Consider the following 23,251-nt stretch of genomic DNA (forward strand, 5'->3'; position numbering starts at 1 on the left):
GTTTCATTTAATGATGTGAACTCAATGCAAGGCTCCACGTTTTCTTCTCAGGTTAAGCGCCATTAACGGATGTCGCATCTTCCACGTCGCCACTTACTTAGCTCTCAGGTCCATACGGTAGTGTATTAGGGATTAAAGAGCCACATATTTGATTCTCTTATGAAAAATTAATGTTTTTGCTTAAAGTTGTCAAAGTATGATGCGTTTCCAATTATATTATGTTTTGGAGATAATTTTGCTTGGCCATAAGGAGAACTAGAAATGATCTTCATTCTGAAGGTAACCAAAAGCTCTTGAGGTCCACTCTCTAGCCAATGCCAATATGAACTTGAATTATCCTCCCTTGGCAAACTTCTCATCGACATTGAAGCCTCAAAATCCTCCATTAAATTACTGTGGTGCTTCTATCCTTGCTAAGGCTGCAGGGCTGCAGGGGTTAGGTTTTGTTATTTGAGAGTTAGTTGGGTAAACTGGTTCTATCGGCATCTGAGACACGATGGCCATCAAAGATCTGTCAATTCTGCGTCATTCAACTCTGCCCTGGTTGAGGCTGAGGTGGAGCCATCCAATGTGGGTGTCGTTCTTTTTAAGAATAAAGAAAAATTACTAAAACATAATAGAGTATTGTATTCTTGGACTACAGAATAGGTTATCCCTGTTGTACAGCCAAGATTGCTTTATGAGTTACAAACTGCATCCAAGGAGTTACAGTCCACAATCACACCAGAAACAATGAAGGTATTGGATATATAAAGTAAGTGAGCAATTAGGTAATAAGGCCACGGCTTAACAGTTTCAAGAAGTAATTCCTTCAACAAAGAGCAGTTCGTTTGCTCCTTTGCCAGTGTTATGTTCCCAGAAGCAGCTTCCATCAACCCAGCCTGAACCCATTGTGAAACATCCTCACATACAACAAAACCAAACTTTTGATCACCTGTCCCTGATCCACAAAAGAAAGTTCCAACATCAACCTGAGGCCCCTACGGATTCACTATACGCACCTGCAGCCCTAAGAACAACTTCGGGGCCCAAAGAACAACTTTGGGGCTCAAAGGGGGAGGACTGTGTTTCCCTCACATTTATTTATGACATATTTATGAGGGGTCCTTCACTAGTTCATCTCGTCACTATTCAGAGGTGGACACCCTTCATACCCGAACTCCTACACCATAATATTTTTTTGGTAAATATATAGACAATGGTCTAGAGTAATGCACTATTTATTGATTTTATGTAAGGATCACAGTGAAACTATGATATTTGAAGCCAGGATTAAGATTTTGAATAGTCTCATCTTACCCAAATTGTTGGAGACCTCCCTTTGCTATCCAATAGCTATAGCCAAAACAAAAATTAAGTGTCCTTTATTCATCTGTTTTTTCTTATGGGGTAAATTATTAGAATTTATCCTTTATAATATGTTAATGTCATCAGTAATAAATCAAATATGAGGCAAAACCCCTATTGGTTATTAATAAGTTATATTTATAAGAAACAATAATATTAACCTCGAGGGGTGGTTCAGTTGGAAAGGATGTAGTCAAAGTACACGGAAGCTAGCCCACATGAACCTCGTATCAAAAAAGAAACAACAATGACCTTTCCAATAAAGTGAAATATCTATCACTAATTCAATGAATTAACAAACTAATAAGAGAATATAAATGTAAATTACATTAACACCAAAATGAAGTTGGAACCTCATAACACAAAAGAAACAACAGGTATCCTTTCCAATAATGTGAAATATCTATCACTAATTGAGAAAACCTGCTTGCCTCCATGTCTTTTAATCTAGAGTGCTTTATATAATTTCTATTTGAAAAAAAAAAAATAATAATAATAATTTCGGTTCCTTTTATACCCTCCATTTTGCTATATACTTCGTCCGAACCGGCCGTGCTTTCTGATAAGTGAGACTTACTTTCTTCTGCTCTCGTGTTCGTTCGATTTTTCTCTTGAATTCGCTGCTTGAATTCTTGGGGTTCTCCAACGATTTCTTATCGTCATTGACTCATTCTTCGTACCTGCAATTTTGCTTTCTTAATCTTCTTCCATGGCGATGGCCATGGGATCAAGCAGCTATGCTATGCTTAGGTATGCTAATTCCTCATTCTCCGCACTACGATGGAGTTTACCCTATTTTAGGCCCTCGCACTTGAGCAGAAACCCGAAATTAGGGCTTCGAACAATGCGGTCAGATAAGCTCATAGTTCTTGGCAACACTCTCCCTTGTTCTGTTCATAGTCTCGTCGATAGCGTTATCGAAGAACTCGAAGCGATGCGCACAAGGAAGCGAGCTCGTGTCAGCAGCAAGTATGTCATCCAGTTCTTACATCATTTGGTTTTCGTGTAAAATTCTATGCGTGTCACTTTACTTGGTGTAATAACTTTCAACTTTGGAGTTCATTCTCATATATGCTGGACTGTCATAGCTGTTAATTGGTGTCCGAAATTTTATCTGGCCGTTGAGTTTTTGTTAGACAACTTAATATCTTCCTGCCAAGTTTTTTTCTTCTTTCTATGGCTACTTTCTGATAATGTAAAGTTCTCCCTGTGAGTCATACCCAAAAGAAAAAAAGAAGAAAAGAAGAAAATAATTCTCCCTGTGAGCTAACCGGTCCGTATATCTGGCAGAATGGGATTAGTAAGCAGCGAGGATCATATTGCAGATAAACTTGAGAAGCGGATGCTGCAGAAAGGGTTACTGCTAGAATTTCGGAAAGATTCGGAAAGGGTATTGCTCGCAGTTGCTCAGAAACCCGACGGAAAGAAGAACTGGATGGTGTCTGATCAGGTTCTGTTAGGACAACTATTGCAGTCTGTTCAGTAGGTTGCTAGGTGTTAAAACTCTTTAGGTTTTCTTCCCCCGTCAGTTGGGAATTAGTGTAGTACAGCTTATCCTTTATGGTAGCTCTTTTTTTAGTTCCCTCTCTCTTACTTGCTTTAATCCCCCTTTTTCTTTTCTCCTTACTCTGGCTGTTGCAGAATGGCATCACATCCTCCATTAAACCCCAGCAAATCACATATATTGTTCCGGGTGTTGAAAATTTTGATCACGCAGAGATTTCAAATTTTATTCAGAAAGCTCATGATAATTTGGTATGTTTTTTTTCTTGCATTCTAGCAAAGTACCGGCATCACATAAAAGGACACTTGGTATGTGTGCTTATTTAATTTTCTTAACTTATCATATAACATAGGACTCATCATTACTTGAATATGCTTGGATGGAGCTTCTGGAAAAGAATAAGTCAGTGACACCAGAAGAGCTTGCTGAGGTAAAATTTTCTCGAAGCACCACATGTTTTGTGCTACAGTACTTTTAGTGAACTTTTTAAAGAAAATGCAGATTATATTTGGCAGCATGGATCCACTGGAAAGTTATTGTGCCCATTTGTTGCTATCAAGAGATGAAATTTATTTCAGTGTCTTGGAGTCTAAAGGTTCCCATTCTGTTTATCAGCCCCGTACGTCGGTTCAGGTATTTTCTGTTTATCATTCTTACTACACATTTCTGTTTGTTTACTGGAATTTGTGGTTTTGTATTAGTTCTCTGAAAAGATTTTATCTGGTTACCTGACCCCCTGCCAAAAAAGAAAATAATAAAAAAATAACCAACTCTGCCCCACAAGAAAATAAAGAAACGAAACAAGCGTTTTTTTTTTTTCTTCTTTTCCTGGTGAGGTGTTATAGTAGGAAATTGTTGGAATTGACAGAAGCAACACTGGAGGGTTCAAGTTTTCATGATTTTGGTTCTGTGGATGGTTTTGAGGTCCAAATGGTCAACTGAGGTTTTGAAAATTTTTGTACTAACTATATTAGGCCCTTCTACAGGGGAATCCTAAAGTATTAAAAAAAAAAACCAACCAAAATGGTAATATGGGATAGTGTATGTTGTACACTGCTGTATACATTCGCTAATATGGGTTTACAGATTTGGGATGAGGACACCTATAACTCACTTAAAGAACCAAAATATACATCAGGAATGAATGAACCTAGATTCTAATTCATTTTATAACTATCAAATGTTGTACATGGTTCATTACAAAGAGTCTATGGTAAGAAGTGAAGAATAGAAGCAAGCAAGGTTATAATACCAGGATTGGGTAGCATATTGGGAGAGTAATTATAAGAGACCTGTTGTAATTTATCAGTATCAGAGAGATGCAATGTATGCTAGAGCTTCGTACGGGAATAGTCAATAAACATATGATAAGTGCTTAAGAAACATACAAAAATATAGGTATGAAGCATGTAACATTGTAAATAAGCAAGCTGTAAATATAACATGTTTAAAAGGAGAACAAAGTACAGTTAGACAAATGCATACAATTGAATATTTTATAAATGATGAGGTTTCTTGCGTAGGATTCCTGCACATTGTAGGATCTAGGTTTATAATGTATGCAGCCTTACACTTGTTTCACAAACAGGCTGTTTTCATACTTTAACCTCTTCTTCTTTTTAATTTTATTTATTTATTTTTTAAATCACAATGAAGGGACCTCTGTTGTTTCTTAATGTACTAATGTAGAGGTAAATCACTCAGACTTGCATATTATGCCCGAAATGATGCTACATCTGAGTTTTTTCAGAACTGGTTTAACTTGACAATGGAAATGATGATCCAACCCTCACTATATCTCTACCTGCAATCGAAAATTCCCTGCAAGCACTATCTTCATCCACCAGTATCTACCAAATCATCCACCATAAACTTACAATCATAGGTAAGTAAAATCTTCTAAAGACTCGTGATAATTGATACTGATGTAGCCTTATTTTGAAAGCAATCGCCTAGGTGCCAGTCAACCAGGATATTGTAAGTACCAGCCATAGGGGTAGAGGCTAAAACTGAGTCTAGGGCCCTTTAAAGGTTAGGAGTTAGTCAAAGTTAGGTTGGTGGTATTGTTATGACCAGTAAGTGATCGGGAGGGTGAAAGGTTGGGGATCTCGTGGAAGAAGATTGGATGCTGATTTGAAGTTCCAAAAGGCGAAGCTTTGGACTTGGGGTTTTAGCATTGAAATTTGGGGAAGGGACTTTGATCAATTTACTAACAATGGAAAAATAAATGCCAGAAGGGTGGACCTGGCACCCCGAGGGGTTGGAAGTCAACCACCCCTCAAGGGAAGCCCTCTAGACGTTACCCTCCTCCCTGCGGGTCCACCCGCGGCCCATCACGGCGAATGAAGAAGCGGGCGGTCGAGTCGGGCCCCAACACCATCAGAAAATAACGCCGCCGCCGTCGGGGCGGTTGTTCGAATAAGAGGGTTCCGCCGCCAACTGCGGAGTGCCCGCGCGCCACAACCCTTCATGCCCTGATTCAATCCTAATATGGGAGAGAATTGATGGTTAGATTGTGAGATCCAATAATTGGATTTTCTCACAGAAAATTGGTATAGTTCAATTCGAAGGTTTCAGCTGGTCAGAGTCATAGAAGAAATTTCGGTCAAAATTGCCTGCATTTTTTGAAAACCGAAACTGAATTCCATTTATTTCGAAAAAGTTATAGGTTTCGACCAAAATTTTGACCATTAACATTCCAACTTGTTTTCCTCAGTTTTTGTTGATTGCTATCCCATTTTCAACTAATTTCCATGATTCCTTTGCCTTCAAGCACCTTTTTTGCTCATCTTTTGCCTCCAAACACCTCTTAAGCCATAACAACTACAAAGGAAATTCCGGCAGCAATAGAATATGAAGCATAAGCCATACCCAACAGTTCCAAACTTCCCTTTTATTTATTTTTGTTTTGTTCATGCCTTAAATGATCTTGTATTGCCTTGAAATTGATATAGGTTTAGCCTAGGACTATGATCTATGATTGTTTTTTGTTAAACTTTTTTTTTTAATTATTTGCTACCATTTTTTTTTTCATTTTTTCATTTTAATAATTATTTTCTAAATGTATATATGATATATGTGCTTCAACTTAATATATGTGAGACACCATTACTTGATCTAGTTGGTTATTTTATTTTGTTGACTTGTTGTATATGTAACCCTTCTATCAAACAATTCATGTATGCGGATGATTCTATGCTTGTATGCGATAGAGTATGTACTTTTGTTGGAACCAATCATTTGTTAGTATACTTGAATGATAAATTTTCAAGTGGTTTTTTTTTTGGCAAAATACTAGTTCCATTGTGTTTATTATGCTTTAAATAGGTAGGAGGCAAGAAATAAGATGAATGGACGTCATATAAGGCCCAAAACCTAGGGTTGAAATCATGTGTTTCAACCAGAATTTCGGTCAAAACCTAAAAATTTTGGCCTTTTCTTGGGTCGAAATCCTAGTTTCGACCGAAATTTGTTCCTTTGTCAGAGTGCAACTGGATTTCATTGGTTTCTGTTAGAAGAGTATGCAGAGTAAGCAATTAAAATATGGTGAGGTTACAATGGTTAGATGTAAAGTAATTGAAAAACTACAATATTAGAAACTAACGGATGAATTGGAAAACTAGGGTTCTAATGGTAAATTTAGGCTGTAGGTGAATCTTGGCGAGTTAGAGTTTTACAAATTGAAAATAGACAGAGAAGAAGTCAGGTTTTAGAAGATGAATTGCAGAATTCTTTAATAATACTCATTGTAGTTGCAATCTTTTAGTGGCAGTAGCTTGATTGATGGTAGGAATCTTTAACCTAGTTGAAGTGAAAGCATTTATTAGAAACTCCAGGCTTCACACCTCCACGGAGCCCCCTGTCCAAACCAATCCCACTAGTAGACCTTCCGGGTACTTGCCCTCCGCAAGGATTCTACTGGATATTAGTCACCTATACCACTATAGGTTTAGTTATTACTCACTAAATTAGAACCGCTCACATACAAGGAGAAGAAGCCAGCAGCGCAGCGCCTTGGTAAGCAATTTCATTAATCAAATTCATGTTCAATAATAGGTCTTAATGTCCTATCACAACCTTGTATAAAATACTCACAGAGAAGAGGCCTTGGTCAATCCTTAACCTATTATGTAACTTAAATGGAATAGAAATTGAAATGGACTCAGAATGGTAAAATGCTCTAAAGAATATTAAGTACGGAATTTTTTTTCCTTGGCCTAATTACGCTTAGTCTTCACCTATGATGCCTATATCAAAGTAAATCCATGGGATCAAAGGCCCAATACATATATATCCTGACCCTAGTCTTATCCTTAGGAAAACAAGCATGTTTTGGTAATGGATCTATATCTACATCAGACCCCATCTCGTTGTTGACTTCCTTTTCTCTTACAGAATATGGTGATGCTATTGAGAAGCTTCCTTCTTCTCTTATTACTAGGAGGTTCATCTTTCTCTCTCTCTCTCTCTCTCTCTCTCTCTCTCTCTCTCCTTCTGGAGGGGGGGGGGAATATATTTCCAAGGTGAAGGCTGAATGGGTACAACCTAGACTCTAGGTAACAACAATATGCTTGTTCCTTGGGGTGTCATTAACAGGGTGATGGGGAATCAATTGTAGCCTAGAGGAGACATCGAAGCATATGGCTTTCGAAATCAGGTCCATAGATTCAGAATTGGATGTCCATCTACTTACATTTTGCTCCCACAAGTAATCGATCGTGGAACCAAAAACCAACCTACCAACTCGGTTACAAAAAGAGGAGCCATAAAAAGTTCTCAGGATCCAAGTTCAACACCGGGAGCAAGAAATAGAAGACGAGGCTTTCCCCAAGAGAGAGTAGGAGAAGGGGCAGGAGAAAAAGAGATGGTTTTTGTCTTCCTGACCATTCCAATAAAGAATGCAGTTGGAATTGCTGGGATATGGTGGTGGATGAGGAAGTAATGGGGGACAAGATAGAGAAGAAAGAATGATAAGAAGATAGGGGGAAGAATGGGAAATCTTAGACAAATCAGTCTTGAAGACGGGGAAGAAGGAGAAGAACACTCATAATAAAAAGAAGAAGAAGAAGAAGAGGAGGAGAGAAGGGGGGCTGCAAATGCCCAAAGCTCAAGCTTTACTTCATTCGCCCCCCTACCTATTCCATTGGTCTTTGTTTTATTGCAATGTAAGGGCCTATTTATAGCTTGGCTAAAGCTTTAGAAGTAATAGAAACTTTGTAGACTAAAAATAGAAATTAATATCCTAGTAACTAGTGACAATAGAATCTTGTAAATATAAAAAACTAATTAAAATTTGAAACTAAAGGCAATAGAATCTTATGGAAATGCAAACTAATTAAAATTAGAAACTAAACTAAGGTCCTAAATCCCCCCAAGAATAGAATTTTCATGGAATCTCATCTTGGGCCCCACAAATCTTCTATGACAAAATAAAAACTAAACTAAGGTCCTAAATCCCCCAAGAATAGAATCTTCATGGAATCTCATCTTGGGCCCCACAAATCTTCTATGAAGCATTCCCAAAATACCAAATAAAGGGTTATGACACTGTTCACGTGAACAGTGTTTTGGCTTTCTTTCTTCATGTTTCCTCCTATTATTGCAGTCTTGATTGACTGGTCAAAATTGTGAAGCAGGGGGACCTTTTGTTTTGACTAGTTGTCTGGTTGAACTGGCGCCCGGTGTTGGTTTTTGTTGTTCCTAGCTGGTTGTCTTGCATCAGGAAGGATTAGGTAGGGAGACAAAAATGAAGGGATCTCCAAAAGGTGAGAAAGTGCTGGGGATGTGACCTTTGAATCAAACCTGGGACAATTTGTGAGGGTGAGCAGGTGAGGTTCCAGGCTGAGTTGGTAGTGAAAGAGAGGAGGGGAGCCAAATGGTTTTGCCGTAGGTGAGGGAATGAAGGGGGGGGGGTCAGATGGTTCTAAGAGGTTCATCTTATTTATAGAAAAGCCTCCACATATAATTTATTTCATGGTTTGACCTATTCACTTATCAATTTACATGGAAGGTGCAGAACTTGCTTCATTAAATTATAGAATTGCAATCAATTAACTATTTGAGTTTGTGTTGTTGTGGATGGGCCCACAAGTGGTCTAAACAAGGTTATTGGATCCCTGAATCCGCATCAGTGCGTCAGCCATTCCACCCTGCATGGCTAAAATACATGGGTAAAAGACACATGCAGGTGATTAATGGTGGGCAAGGTGCATGCATACACACATGCAAACTCACAATAAATGATAAAAGAACTAGATATAATGGAAATGAGCTAATGCAAAATCACGGAAAATGAGAAAGAACTAGATAAAATGGAAATGAGCAAGTTCTAGTGTACGATATACAACTTCAAATCCTATCCTTCCTTCACGGCATACAGAGGCTCTAATAGCTGACGTCCCTAATAGCAAATTGCCCTGGTTTGCCTTTTGGGGGAGATAAAAATATAATCCGTACCAGTGCTCTGCATTGGTGTTGGTCCATTATGCTTTCTTGTATTTTTTTGGGAAAAATTTAATGCTATATGGTTTGTAACATTAGGTAGAAGAACTTTTACGTAGGAAACATGCAAATGAGGCAGCTGAAAAGGAGCTGCAGGATTTCGTACAAATATTGAAATCTGCCCAGGCAATGCCATCACATTCTAAACCTCCTAAGAAGTCATGGATGGTGGAAGAAAATATTCGTCAAAGGATTGAATCTCTTGAGGCTTATGCTATTGATGCATGCAAAACGGACGACCAAAAGAAAGTGGCTGGAGTGGTAATTTTTCTTACTTTAATAGCTGGTCACTTTGTATGTCATGGTTATTCTGACTATTTTTTTTTTTTTTTTTTTTTTTCTTTCTGGGTAGATCCTTAAGGCAATGGGACTGCCAAAGATGTCATCTTCTGCTCTAAATCTCCTTATCGATATTGGGTATTTCCCTGTACATGTCAACCTTGACGTCTTGAAGTTCAACATCCGTACTGAATATTCAGATGAGCTTATGTCCGCTGCTGAAAGCCTTTTGTCAGACTCTCCTGATCTCCACATGGTAGGTCTGTTCTTCTTGTGCAGATCCATATTGTTGAATAAAACTCTCACCATATCATTTAAGAAACTCTCAGGAGAACATTCATTTCCTAGGTATTCTCATTATATTCTGATTTCCTTTGAAATGTGTTTCTGCATTTTCTTTTTCAGATCCTCGAAGAAACTATTAATAAGTCTGCCATATCTTGATATTTTCTACCCCAAAAAGAAAAATGAGACATATCTTGAAATTTTTTGCATACCTCATCAAGCTTGCATTATGACAATTTTGTGGGATTTGATCTTCAGATTGGCCGGAAAGATTTTTCACACCTGAAGGTTTATGCCATTGATGTTGATGATGCTGATGAGGTAGACATATAATTTTAATTTCAGTTTGAATTCCACTGGTTAATGGATTTGTGTCTTACTCAATTATTGGGATGAGTTGATGGATTCGTGTCTTACTCAATTATTGGGATGAGTTGATGGATTTGTATCTTACTCAATTGTTGGGATGAACTGAAGCTTGCTCTTATTTTCTAATCAACCAATATATTTCAGCTTGATGATGCCCTAAGTGCAACTAGGCTTCCGGATGGACGGATCAAAGTATGGATACATGTTGCTGATCCAACTAGCTTGGTTCAACCTGGAAGCATAATGGACAGGTGGTTTTGAGTTTGTGTATATTTCATGTAGTATTGCTGTGAAGGTAAAATTTTCTTCTTATAATAGCCAATTTAATTCTTGTCAGAGAGGCAATGAGAAGAGGGACATCTGTTTTCTTGCCAACTGCCACTTTTCCTATGTTCCCGGAGAAAGTTGCAATGGAGAGAATGAGCTTAACACAAGGAAAACTTTGCAATGCTGTCACAGTATCTGTTACACTGCATCCTGATGGCAGGTAAGCCACCAAAATCTGGTTTTGGTTTATTCTTGTTGTAGGTCATTAGTAGGGTGTACAGTTATGAATTGAATATGAACAGAGCTTATTGGAAGGCAAGAATCCATATAGCTGCCCTATTTAGTTGGGACAAAGGTGTATTGTTGGTTGTTGTTGCTTTATGAGTATTCTGGGATGCATGTTTGGGTCAGCTGCAAGGCTTCACATTTCATAATTTTACTGAAATCAAATAAACTAGAATCCATGGAGGAGAAGAGAAGGTGACAAGGAGAGAGCAGACTGAAGATGGAAACGAGGAGAGATGGTAATAACAATAGGAATGGAACGGGATACCTCTATCATGGACAGCCTCTTCGTCATATTATTCAGCAACCAAATCTTGGTAGACCACCTACTAAGCGTCCAAGTCTAATCACTGTCTGAAGCAATAACTACTCTTAAGTCTAATTAAATAGGAATAACTAAAGAGACATAACAATTAACAAGCTAGTGACAACTGACAACTCAATAGGTAAATAATAGCCCACAATGAACAGTTAGATGGGCAATTGGTTTCCATGGAGCCTATCCAAGGATACACACTTTACCCATAATAATCAACCTCTCCCCCCCCCCCCCCCTCTTTTGATATCCACCTTCTATAAGTTTCTCCGCTAGACTGTTGATACAAAAAAGGGTAAATGACAAATATCTTGTCTTTTAGTTGGGAATCTTGACAAGTACAACCCTTTTGTTAGTTTTGATCATTGAGTGTGAGTTTTCCTGTAAACTACCATACTGTAATCTTTTTTTTATCCGCTGATGGTCCTCGAAGCAGCTTGTCTTGGTGATTACAGCAACTTTATGAGTAGCAAAATCAACTGTTTCGTATGCTGCGAGCATATTAATTATCTGCATGGACCAAATTATGGTTCCAACTTCCAAGCCAACATATAGTTTAGTTTTTAAGTTTTTAATGTTTTAAGAATTGCTTAAAGCTTTATGTCTCCACCTAGTATAAAATCTGTAAATAAGATTGCTAGCCAAAAAAAGAAAAAAAGAAAAAGAAAAAAGGAATGGAGGGGAGGAATCGAGATTGTTGAACGTAGAGTAGTGATTTGATATTTTGACTAGATTATGATGAACTATGATGGCACCCATCTATGTACTTTTTTAGTAACCTGTATCGTGCTCTCTCCTTGGGCTTGCACCACAGAGTGGGACAGTGAAACCAGACCACCAAAGGGTGTTGCATGGACGGCTGCTAAAGACTGCTACCACTCTAATAAATGGAGGCTCGATCGAGAAAGAAAGTGACTCCCTAGGAGCTCTGGCGCCCTAGGGCGGACTCACTTATGGCTTTTCAAGAGCAGCAGGCGTGTGACCTATTCTTTGTTGTCCCCTGACGACCGGATACTCATTTCTCAACTAGTGCGCTAAGGGCTCTTAAGGAGGAGAGAGAGGAGCTAAATCCACCATCCCTAGCTGGAAAGTCTCATTGAGCTCCAGCTTTGCTTGCCTTCTTCACCGGCGCTTGCCGAATGTATCACTCATCCTTCTCTCCCTAGTGATAGTAATAGGGCAGTAAGGAGTCTTCTTTGTGTTAGTTTCTTTATGGGAATGAATCGCATATGCTGGTTGAGAATTGCTGGGGTATTCACTAGATCGTAGATGGGGCAGGCAACAGAGCTAGCTAGTAGCCTTACAGGTTTGGCTACTAGAGCATATCTGGTTCCAGGTCCCATGACCTTCATTCAGACCCAGATAACTTATGAGTTCAGTGGAATCGTATACCCACAAATGGATGGTTTCCCTAATCGTGGGTAAAATTATATTATCACCTTAATGAGGGCATGAAAAGGAATTTATAGAAGCAATGAAGTTGAATTATTCACTTTCCTCTTGTTCCTCAATGATTTTGGAAGCATATGGTAAAATTAAGAGCTAACTTTATTTAGACTCTCATATTCACTGCATGTGTTTTGTATTCAGGTTGTTCATGGTGTCATATTCTAATATAGATTATAGTTTTCACCATTTGGTGCCAGACTAGGCTTTCCTTAACCCTGTTATTTTGATGATCTATGAATGTTTTATGGACAAAGAATGCTGCCTGGTTGAGTGGCCCTGTGCTCCCAGACACAGTAGTATGCAAACTTTCCACCACCCTTGTGAGATAAAAAATCCATTCATGTTGATGCACATCTGTTTGCTCTCATTGCCTCCGTGTTGGCGTAGGGGCCATGCAACTAGGCAGCAATCTGTTGCCCCCATTTTATTTTATTGTTTGATACTTTTTCCGCTTTGTGTTGGAATTAGCATTGCAGAATACACAGTAGATAACTCAATCATCAGACCTACCTATATGTTGACATATGAGAGTGCGTCTGAATTGCTTCGCTTGAACCTGGAAGAGGAGGCTGAACTAAGAATTCTATCAGAGGCTGCTGCTCTTCGATTACAATGGCGACGCCAGCAGGTTTTTTTCTTTTTATAACTTTACAGGCCAATTTCACATTTTCCATGTAGGTTATTGTAGAACAGCCCACTCAGAAAGCCTTAACTGTAATATGTTCGATTTTTTTATTTTATTTATTTGTTATTATTATTTTTTTGTTGGGGGGGGGGGTGTGTGTGTTAAAGAATATACCAAAAGGTCCAAAACTCTGAAATGGGATGAAGAAAAAGGTGGGTGGGGTTTTCTTCCCCTTTGCAGGGGAGGGGAGAGAGGAAGACCCATCTAACCAGCCCCTTGGCAATGGAGCTAAGAAGGCAAATATCTGAGCCCTGGGTAAAAACAGTATGCCTGTTTTAGAGATCTTAACTAAGGAGTTTGGGTTTAGCGATATTGGAATTTAAAGGCTAGGAACTGTAGGTATGAAGGAATGATGATTTCAGCCTACACCTGAGTAAGGCAAGGGTTCGATCATGTGAACTAAAACTCGTGGGTATAATAGGAATCGCCACTGTGATCAGGAATAGGATACTATTGCTTCTCTCCTGAAGGGGGAGAGTGAATGACTCACAAATGGATGAAGCATAAGCTCTCCTAGAATATTGAGTTAAGTGTCAAGTTATGGATTGGAAAGGTATTAGTTACTCATTTGCCCTACCAAAAGGACTATCTCCCTATTTATGGATAATGTTGAAATTTGTAGCATGCTAGGAAAATGCGAGTCTAAGTAAAAAGACGCTAAGTCTCTCCCCCCCCTCTCTCCAAAAAAAAAAGACTAGGTAACTAGGTATTGGAAATGTGTTGACCAAAGATCTAAGTTGTACTAATTGAGGTTATGAAACAGAAAATTATTAAGAATTAAACGTAAGATTTAACTCGCCTTTTCAAATTCTAAATGCTGCTAATTACAAATGGAGTACATTACATTACTCATATGCATTGAGTTGGAAGGATTACTGCATCTAATTAGTCTAATAGTTGGGGGCATAATTAAGTAACTAACTTAAGACAATTCTAAGTTTATAAAGAGCTAATTGATCTAGTTTAAGTGAAGTTAAACCTAGCTATAAGGATTAATTTACATATGATGCTGTGTAAATAATGTGGTTATAATCATGTGCGCTAATCTCGAGATGTGAGTTGTTATCCATTCTTGATCACATTTCAACTAATGGATCAAGCTGTTGTACTTCCAAGAGAAGATAAGTTAATTGCCTAAGTAAATGTCTAATTGTATGGTATAGTATATATATACAATTAGAAATATAGAACATGCTATTATTGTTGAAATACTAGTGCTACTATATACTATATTGATTATTAGTGGATTTTGTGATTAAGATGTGCACGAAGCTAAATTATATATATGGAATCAACATTAACCATGCAAATTAATCTAATTATGCTAAGCACAAATTCTGTTCAGGATAAGACTAATTATAACAAAATACTCCATTCTAAATTTCTAGTTGTGCTATTACATATTTCATTTTGTTTAAAATTGCCCAATGCTTATGCCAAAACAAACATCTAAAAATTATCCTAGACATTCACAGGCTGGTTGACAGGCAAGCCAAAATCCGGTCCTAATCTTCATGCTATGATTGCTGCATCTCAATGGGGTCCCCACTGATTGCATACACACGTCCTAACTTTATCCCAAACTGGAAACACTTGGACTGTAAAATCCTCCAGGTCCCCATATTGATCAATGGTCTGCATTTCTTTACTCACATCCCCAAGAAATGGGTAAAAGCTCTCCACACGTGATCAAGTCTGGTGTGTTATAGGAGCCAAAACCCAAATCAGTTCAAACAAGCATTGAGCTTAAAGAATCTCGCTCAGCTGTCCCAAAGCCGGCCATTCATGATTTGAGGTTTGAACCCTATTTCTTTTAATGTTTAAAAGGCTAAGTGGGTTCTAGGAATCTACAGTGTCTAGCACCCAAAATAAATGATTGTTGGAAGCTTGTTTTGATCCCCAATTTATTTTAACAATTGAAAAGCTAGGTGGGGCCAAGTAACCATGGTGCCAGGCACCCAAAATATTCAAGCCTTAGCCTTGGCCTTATCATTCAATTAAATGCATATGCATGCGGATTTTGGCTAAAAAACCACAGGAAAGCTTAAGGAAACTTTGGCCTACTGGGTCTAAATCCCCAAATAAAATCTTTAGTAAGCAACCGCAGCCAAAACCACTAGAATGGTATACCCTAAAAACATTTCATTATGTTCAGCCAAAACCCAAACCAAATTTCAGCCTCTTGAGATTCAGAGACCTATAAGGCCTACAAGGAAGAATTCTCTAACCCACATTAAACACGAAGTCAAAACCTTTTGCTCTTGAAACCTTTAAAACCTGAATCCCATCACTTAGGCTCAATAGGCGTCATTTGTAAAACCCATCATCACAAACTGATAACAGGCACTTGGTTTGAAATGTTTAACCAAGGATAATGTGGTTTTCTTCAGCTTCTTGTACTTCGATTAAATGCACCATATCAAATTAAATCCCATTCCATTCTATATGAAATCTGCCAAGTGAATGATAACAGAAGTAAACCAATGGTAGGGATGCTATTCTTCATCTGGCAGCATGCACATTAAATATCCAACAAAGAACAAAAATTATTGCTGACTAAAAAACTAGGAGGTAAGGAACATAATGGAGGGTGGGGTCATTGCTGAAACTAAAATGTGAACACAAAAGCATCTAACAGGGGTGGGGGGGGGGGTCATGTGACAGACATAGTAGTAACAAGATAAGTAGTAAAGTCAATAGAAGGCGTAATGGAGTTGCAATCGATTCATCTGAAGGAATGATCGTATCTTGAGATTTGTTTCCAACAATAGGGGGTTGACGAAGGTTGTCACAAGAACCAGGCTGGGAATTTATTTCAGATCAAGAAAAAAATGACAAACAAATCAAAGTAAAAGAGACACAAAATAAATGGAGGCAAGCTGTGGCTTCATTGAGAAGAAAAAAAGCCAATAAGCTTGGCAGTGTGCTTCCCTAATTCCCTTGGCTTAGGGAGCTTTGGCTCGGTATATTCCTGGCTATCTCTTTGCTTGTTTTTCTAGAATACTTTTTAAAAGTCATGTTTCAAAATGGGTGATGCTTATTTTCCTTTCAAAAATGATTGGACTTCTCATCCTTACCTGCCGCTCAGAGAGTAAGGAGGAAAATTTTCTAGCTCTGTCTTGTTGCTTCCAAAATGAGTACTTTTCCATTACTCGCCTGACCTGCTGTTTGGATATGAGGGAGAGGAAAGGAAACCCTTCCAACATCATCTTTTCTCAAAATGAGGCCTCTGTTTTCGGGGTTTTTCATTTCTTCTTTTTCTTTTTCAAAAAAATCTTTTCTACTTGAGCTTGCGGACATCTTTCTTTTTGAAAAACACCTATAATCTTTGAAATGGATCCCTCTCTTTGGTAAAGTGACCCCACCCCTTCTTCTGTGATTAGGTCACTCTTATGCTTTTTTTGTAGAGAAAAATTAGGTTTTCTGTATGTTAGAACATTCATGTTTAGGTGCCATTTGGCACTCTCACATTGGTTGATAGTACCATCAAAATTGCATCAAACATGATTTGTTAAAAAAGGGGGTCATTTCAAGTTGGAAAGCTAGTTTTGAGCATTATTCAATGATGTGAGGCATAGGTACAGGCTTAGCTTGAAATCTTGCGGAAAACCCACTATGAGTAGCTGTGCTGCCTGTGCAATGTAAGTGGGATTTGAGAGCCAACTTTGCTGCTGTCACACCAGTGTTTAATGTTTGATCTTATGATCGACAGCAGCGTCGTCTATATTCAATGTCGAAACATTTTACTTTAGATTTTATTGTGGCGATTTGATCATTTCCACAGAAAAAGCCTGAATCATCAAGTGCTGAATCTCCTTATGTCATCATTGCTAGGGGGTAACAGAACTCTGTACAGGAAATATTAGTTTTTAGAACAGTTCATGGTCAAGTATGATATGATCTCTCGGGATTGTTGCCTTTGGTCAAGCACATTTGGACACGGATGCACAGGGGGATACAAGTTTAGAGCACATAGACATGTATACCTAAGGGGTGGAGTTTGGACCTGACTAGATTTCATTTTGCATATGGGATTTTGAATAGTATGTGTATATTTTGAACTAGAAGTTGAACATAGTTATAACAAATCACAGTATGTTATGTTCGCCTGGGACACCATAAATGCACTGTGGTGCTCAAAAACGTACCAGCATGACCCGACACACTTTCCTGTTGGTGATCTTTGTTAGTAGAATTATGGTGAGCACAATTATTGTGTATTACTGTCAATCTCTTCTGAAAGAAGAGCTACAGCTGTTTTCATTTTGGCTATTCATTAGATGTTCATTTGGATGTGTCAAAATTTTCATTCATACATATGCCTCTTATATTGTATCCAAATTGTCAATGCAGCTTTCAAGACGCTTTCCAACATCATTATGTAGGCTTACTGTTTTCTTGTTGCATAAACTCCTCTGATGATATTTCTTGTGAACTTCTAGGGTGCGATTGACACAAGCACTATAGAAGCACGTGTCAAAGTGGCTAATCCAGATGATCCAGAGCCATCCATCAATGTATATGTTGAAAATCAAGCAGATCCCGCTATGCGACTTGTCTCAGAAATGATGATACTCTGCGGAGAAGCTATAGCCACCTTTGGTTCTTCCAACAACATACCTTTACCTTACAGGGGCCAGCCTCAGTCAAACATTGATTCATCTGCATTTGCCCATCTCCCAGAAGGACCTGTTAGAAGCTCTGCGTATGTTAAACTTATGCGTGCCGCAGAAATGAATTTCAGAAGTCCTATACGCCATGGTATCTTGGCGATTCCTGGTTATGTGCAGTTTACGTCACCAATTCGCAGATACATGGATCTTCTTGCGCACTATCAGGTTTGCTTCTTAAATTCTGGTTGAATATCAGGGGAAAAGTATGACCCAAGGAGAGTCGAACTAATGACCACTCAACCGCAAGTTGGTGGACCTTGCCAACTGAGTCACTCTCTTTGAACTCGTGAACTCTTATCTACTGGATTCTTGTTGAATTTATTTTTCACATTTATTGCCAACAACCGGAACTCGTGATTATATATTGTCAGTTTTGCTGTCAATGCAGGTGATAAGTGCCTGGGTGTTTTGGAGGTTTCTAAGAAAAAGCAAAATTATATAATATTGTTCTTGGTTTTCTGCATTATACTTTTAACATCTTAGAAAATTCTGATGACTCCTAATTGTTTCTTTCTCCTTTTTTTTTGGTTTTTTTTTTTTTTTGGGGGGGGGGGGGGGGTTGTCTTCCTAGTTTTAACTTTGGATTTTGGTTTCGAAGGTGAGGAAAGAGAGCAATTTCTGTCCATTTAGTCAAATGTCTCAAAATGGTTTGCCTAAAGATTGCCACTTTGCTGTATGAAGGACTCTTCTGGTCAAAACTAACCATTGAATGGACCTCTCCTGAAAACTATGCATCCATCTGTGTATCCTATAGAATGTATGCTCCACCGTGTTAGGACTTGAATCCCTACTTTTCAATGGTTGTACTGGAGTTGTCAAGCTTGACTTTTAAAAAAAAATTCAGTGTGAAATTATTAAGCTGATCTGAAGCTTCGCAGATTGATAGGTGATGATGATATGGACAATCTGTCCACAAAATTTGAGCAACATCAGATTTGCCGAAACAGCCTCATGGGAAACTTTAGCCCTTCATCTTTCCTTTTTTTTTTTTTGTTTGTTTGGGGGGGGGGGGGGATGGGGGACCTTAACCCTAATGTTATTCATTATTTAGCTGTCATTACTTTGGACTTTGCTATGGAGTCATTGTTTCAATTTTCAACTATCAATACATGTAATATGTAATTCTGAAAGTTGATGATGAGCTGCTTTTTGGCATTTATATCTGTTTCACTTATTTAACTACATATTCTTGTCTCTTTTCTTGCTTATTTGTTCATTCAATCAATTTGTCTCATCTTCCTTCATTGCCATTGTTATCAAAATCAAAGTTGGTGGTGGCCAGTGTCCATATTTAGATTCATTGGGTGTGAACATCTTTAGTTTAAGTGCCTCTTTTGCAGGTGAAAGCCTTTCTTAGAGGAGATACTCCTCCTTTTTCAGCTGGTCAGTTGGAAGGGATTGCATCATTGGTAAACATGCATGTGAGAGTAGCAAAGAGACTCTTCAATAGCAGCCTTCGATATTGGTTATTAGAGTTCCTGAGGAGGCAGCCAAAGGAAAAGAAGTTCCGTGCATTGATCCTTAGATTTATCAAAGATCGAACAGCTGCCTTACTGTTAATGGAGGTAAAATTTTAGAATTGACTTGGGAATTTATGATTGTATTCTTTCATCATGGATAGAATGACCATCAGATTCCAGATTCAGTAACATCAGCTGATGGCTGGCATTTCACAAGTTAACCGGTAACATTAGTGAGAGACCAAACTTTAGTGGGGAAAAGGTTCAACTGCTTGATAGGTCCATGAAAGTCAGCATACACAATGAATCAAAATACAGGGGTCTGGATGCCCATAGTTGCTGAGCTGTATTGTGCCTAGTTGCCCCTTTTTATTGTTGAAAATCACTAGGGTTTTTGTAGTCATGTCGACTGAGTCAATTCCATTCCTCTTCCCATCCGAAATAATTTAATGAATAAATAATTAAACTTAGCTCTTTGTGTATCTTTAGTGTTATGGATGCTTTTGAGTCTGCTTGAAGTGCATGAGCGCTTGCACACTTGTGTTGGTTGATTTCTAACATCAGCAAGCTCTCGGAGGAAGTAGAAATGTACATAGGAGTTGAAAAAAATTGGGGGTTGTGTGTGCTCTCGGTAGTTAGAACATACAGGATCCGATGAAATGGGAATAATAACATATTTCGACTTGCCAAAAAGTTATTTCGTTAACTCTGTAGTTGGAATAATTTAGAAAGGTTTTGAAAGTAAATTTCCTTCTGGACATTGACTGTTATTTTTGACTTGTGTGGTTCAGTATGAATTGATAAATTTTCAATCATGTAGGTTGGAATTCAAGCTTCTTCTTGGGTATCTGTGGGTACACAGATTGGAGATGAAATAGAAGTTAAGGTGGAAGAAGCTCATCCGCGGGATGACATTCTGTCACTGAAGGAAGTTATTTGATAGCAATTCAAAAGAATCATTAAATTCCGCAAGTCAGCCTTAGAAGAAACACTGGCTCTTGATGCTGCAGAGGTTATCATGTTGGTAATTAGAGACTGATGTATGGCCCTTCTAATCACGTTTGCCCAGTGGGAAGTTTTCTGGGGAAGGTCTCAGTCCTCTCTTTGGGTGGTATGGAATGGATAGGTATCAAACGTTTGGTGCTGTGCAAGGTTTTCCATCTTCTAGATGCTGATGATCTGCAAAGGAGTTGAAAGTATTGCGGATGAAGAATCTTCATACTTGGGCCTGGGACTGTCACATTACACACTGACTCTCTAATTCTGGAAATTGCTACTACGTACTGGCTACACTGGAAGAACTCATTCCTGCCTTCAGCTTTCAGGTTTCCAAGCAGCTCTCTGGTAAACCTGAGGAGTGACTTGTTGGTCTGATTTCTGGCAATTTTGGTTACTGCATTTGAGATTCGTTGTGAATGGATAATGTGGTGTTTCAAATTCTTTGGGCTGGTTTCTCAAGTCTACATTCAGGAGAATACTTGTATATATGTATCTGTTTATAGAAGAATTACTTCTGCCGAGCAAATGCATGGCACATTCCTTTTCCGAGACTTGGGTCTTTGACTTTCTTGGAGGTTTCAATTAGTTGCCAGACTGAGTATCCTAGCATGCTTAAACTTATCCAAAGGATTAATGGGGATCCTAATCAATAATCACAGAAAGAGTTAAGGGGAATGATATAGCAGTATAGCTATCACTGCTACTATTGACTATGGGCTTTTAGATGTGGATTTTTTTTTTTAAAAGATAGAGGCGTTGATTCTACTTCTTGTGACAGTATGCTTGTGAACTTTATCATGAACAAGTGGCACGTCCTCTTAAGGATTGATCTGCTCTTAAAATTTCTTTCTATAGTTCTGCAAGACTTGTTACCAACAAAACAATCTACTGATAGCCTGCAGTGTTGGCTGGGGGAGTCAAGAAGCAATTCAAGTATTGTACTTCTCAAATGCTTTTTAAGATCTGATATGGTGTGATTTTATTATTCCGTCCAAGTCATACTATATTTGGTTACTAAATTTCGTTTTATCATGTAATTATATGTAAAGTAAAAATTACATCTGAAAAGTATTAGTTCTATCTTCTGTTGGTAGCAAGTATTGATATTATTTATCAGGGTTTATTATTTAACAAGATAACAAATTAATCAGATTGTACAAACATATTGTGTACGGAATGCAGTTTTTTTTTTGGGGGGGGGGTGTTTAGTGGTTATGGTACTTAAAGCCCAAAACCGAGTTTATTTTTCTTTTTTAATTTTTCCTTAGTTTGTGCCTGCACAGACTTCTCCCACATTGGCTCTGGGATGTGGCACATGTCACTCAAAAATAAAGGTAGTTCCATAATTAGATCATCTAGGCTTAAAAATACTATTAAATGTATACAACTCATAAGTGATTACAATCAAATTTACCTAATGAAGCCCAAATAAAAGTATAAAACCAATAGAGTCAAACGAGATTTTGTGAATTTAAATCCTAACACAAAATACACCCACCATTGCACCACCAATCCGCTTTTGGGTGTAGCAATTGCAAAAGGACTCTATAGCTGAGTACGCAACAGACAAGAAGGAATCTCCAATACTGAACTGATTCTTGCAAAATCCTTGAAGAATGAAATCAATAATAAAACAACACCGATTTGAAAAGCATGGAACCTGCATACCCAAGTGAAGAAATCGAACAAAATAGGAAAAGAAGGGGGCTTAGATATGAATTCTCCTACCATTTCTATTTCCTCAGAAAGAGGGAGTGTAAAAGATACAAAGTAGTGAGAGAGTGAGAGAGACGAAAAGGAGAAGTAGCTTGTAGGTTTTTCATTTCATAGGCAATGAAAATGCTTTGGTTGTATGGCGGGTGTCTTTCCGATCAGGGTTTAAGACTCACAAAGGCTTCATTTGGGTCATCTGGCCTCATCAAGGGATGGATTTTGCAAATTTAAAAAGTTGTTTAATCTAAATTTTCTAATGAAAAAACAACCTTTATTTTCTCTTACCAAAAAAAGAAAGAAAAGAAACAACCTTTATTTTCAGTAATTGGATGAAAAAAATGACAAGTGTTACATTCTTGAACCCACTCAGTAGTCCAAAACAAAAATCCGAAAATCTCCGGAGGCTCTCGTGAATGTATTATTAACTTTCTCTTTCATAAAAAAAAATTAAAATGAAAAATTTTTAAAATTTTTTAAGGGAGGAGGATTTATGTCAGATATATTGAAGGTTTAATAACATTTATTTCTCCCGCACAAACACTAACAAAAATCCCAAAATCTTTGGATGCAGCTCTTATAAATTTGTTATTTAACTTTCTTTTAGAGGAGAATCTTTGGATGTAGCTCTTATAAACTTATGTGGATATAGTAGTCTTAGAGTGACCATATTATAGCATCATTAAAAGTTTAATCTGTAAATCTTTTTTTTTTGTTCAATGTGTGATCCCTTAGCTATAAGGTGTTTATCTTAGAATGGATATTATCTTAAATTCTTAAAACGCTTTGATCTAAAACCAACAGCACCATTATACTTTCAGTTGACAATTTACAGTTGCACCCCAAGTGAAAATCATTGCCATGCACCGTAAGATGTTTGCTTTGGAATTTGGATCACAAGAGGAGTTCAACCTCTGTATTGCACATTTAATGTGCAGTGTTGCGATGCCAACGGTTGATATCGAAATTTCAATTAAATGTGCAACATTCAAGTCTACTCTCGTCAAGGGTGTCAATCGGTATGGTTTTGGTAATTCGGTAAGGTTCCGGCATGGTACCAAATTTTGAATACCAAAAACCATAACCGTACCGTACCAAATTTACACATTACAGTTTCAATAT

General features: G+C 38.0%; 1 protein-coding gene across 1 annotated transcript; it reads left to right on the top strand.

Annotated features, from left to right (window-relative positions):
• The first annotated feature begins 1,901 nt into the window (after positions 1–1,901).
• Positions 1,902–21,419, top strand: EMB2730 (Ribonuclease II/R family protein). Its single transcript, XM_089161400.1, has 14 exons — positions 1,902–2,316; positions 2,638–2,797; positions 2,989–3,102; positions 3,204–3,281; positions 3,353–3,484; positions 9,392–9,613; positions 9,705–9,887; positions 10,175–10,237; positions 10,430–10,536; positions 10,623–10,772; positions 13,071–13,230; positions 17,730–18,125; positions 19,301–19,525; positions 20,241–21,419. Exons 1-14 carry the CDS (start codon positions 2,057–2,059, stop codon positions 20,358–20,360), a joined length of 2,370 nt encoding a protein of 789 aa, XP_089017526.1. The 5' UTR covers positions 1,902–2,056; the 3' UTR covers positions 20,361–21,419.
• The last annotated feature ends 1,832 nt before the right edge of the window (positions 21,420–23,251 follow it).

Source organism: Hakea prostrata, chromosome 1, assembly GCF_041222555.1.
Source record: "Hakea prostrata isolate BN-2017 chromosome 1, UWA_Hpros_2, whole genome shotgun sequence".
NCBI classification, from domain to species: domain Eukaryota; kingdom Viridiplantae; phylum Streptophyta; class Magnoliopsida; order Proteales; family Proteaceae; genus Hakea; species Hakea prostrata.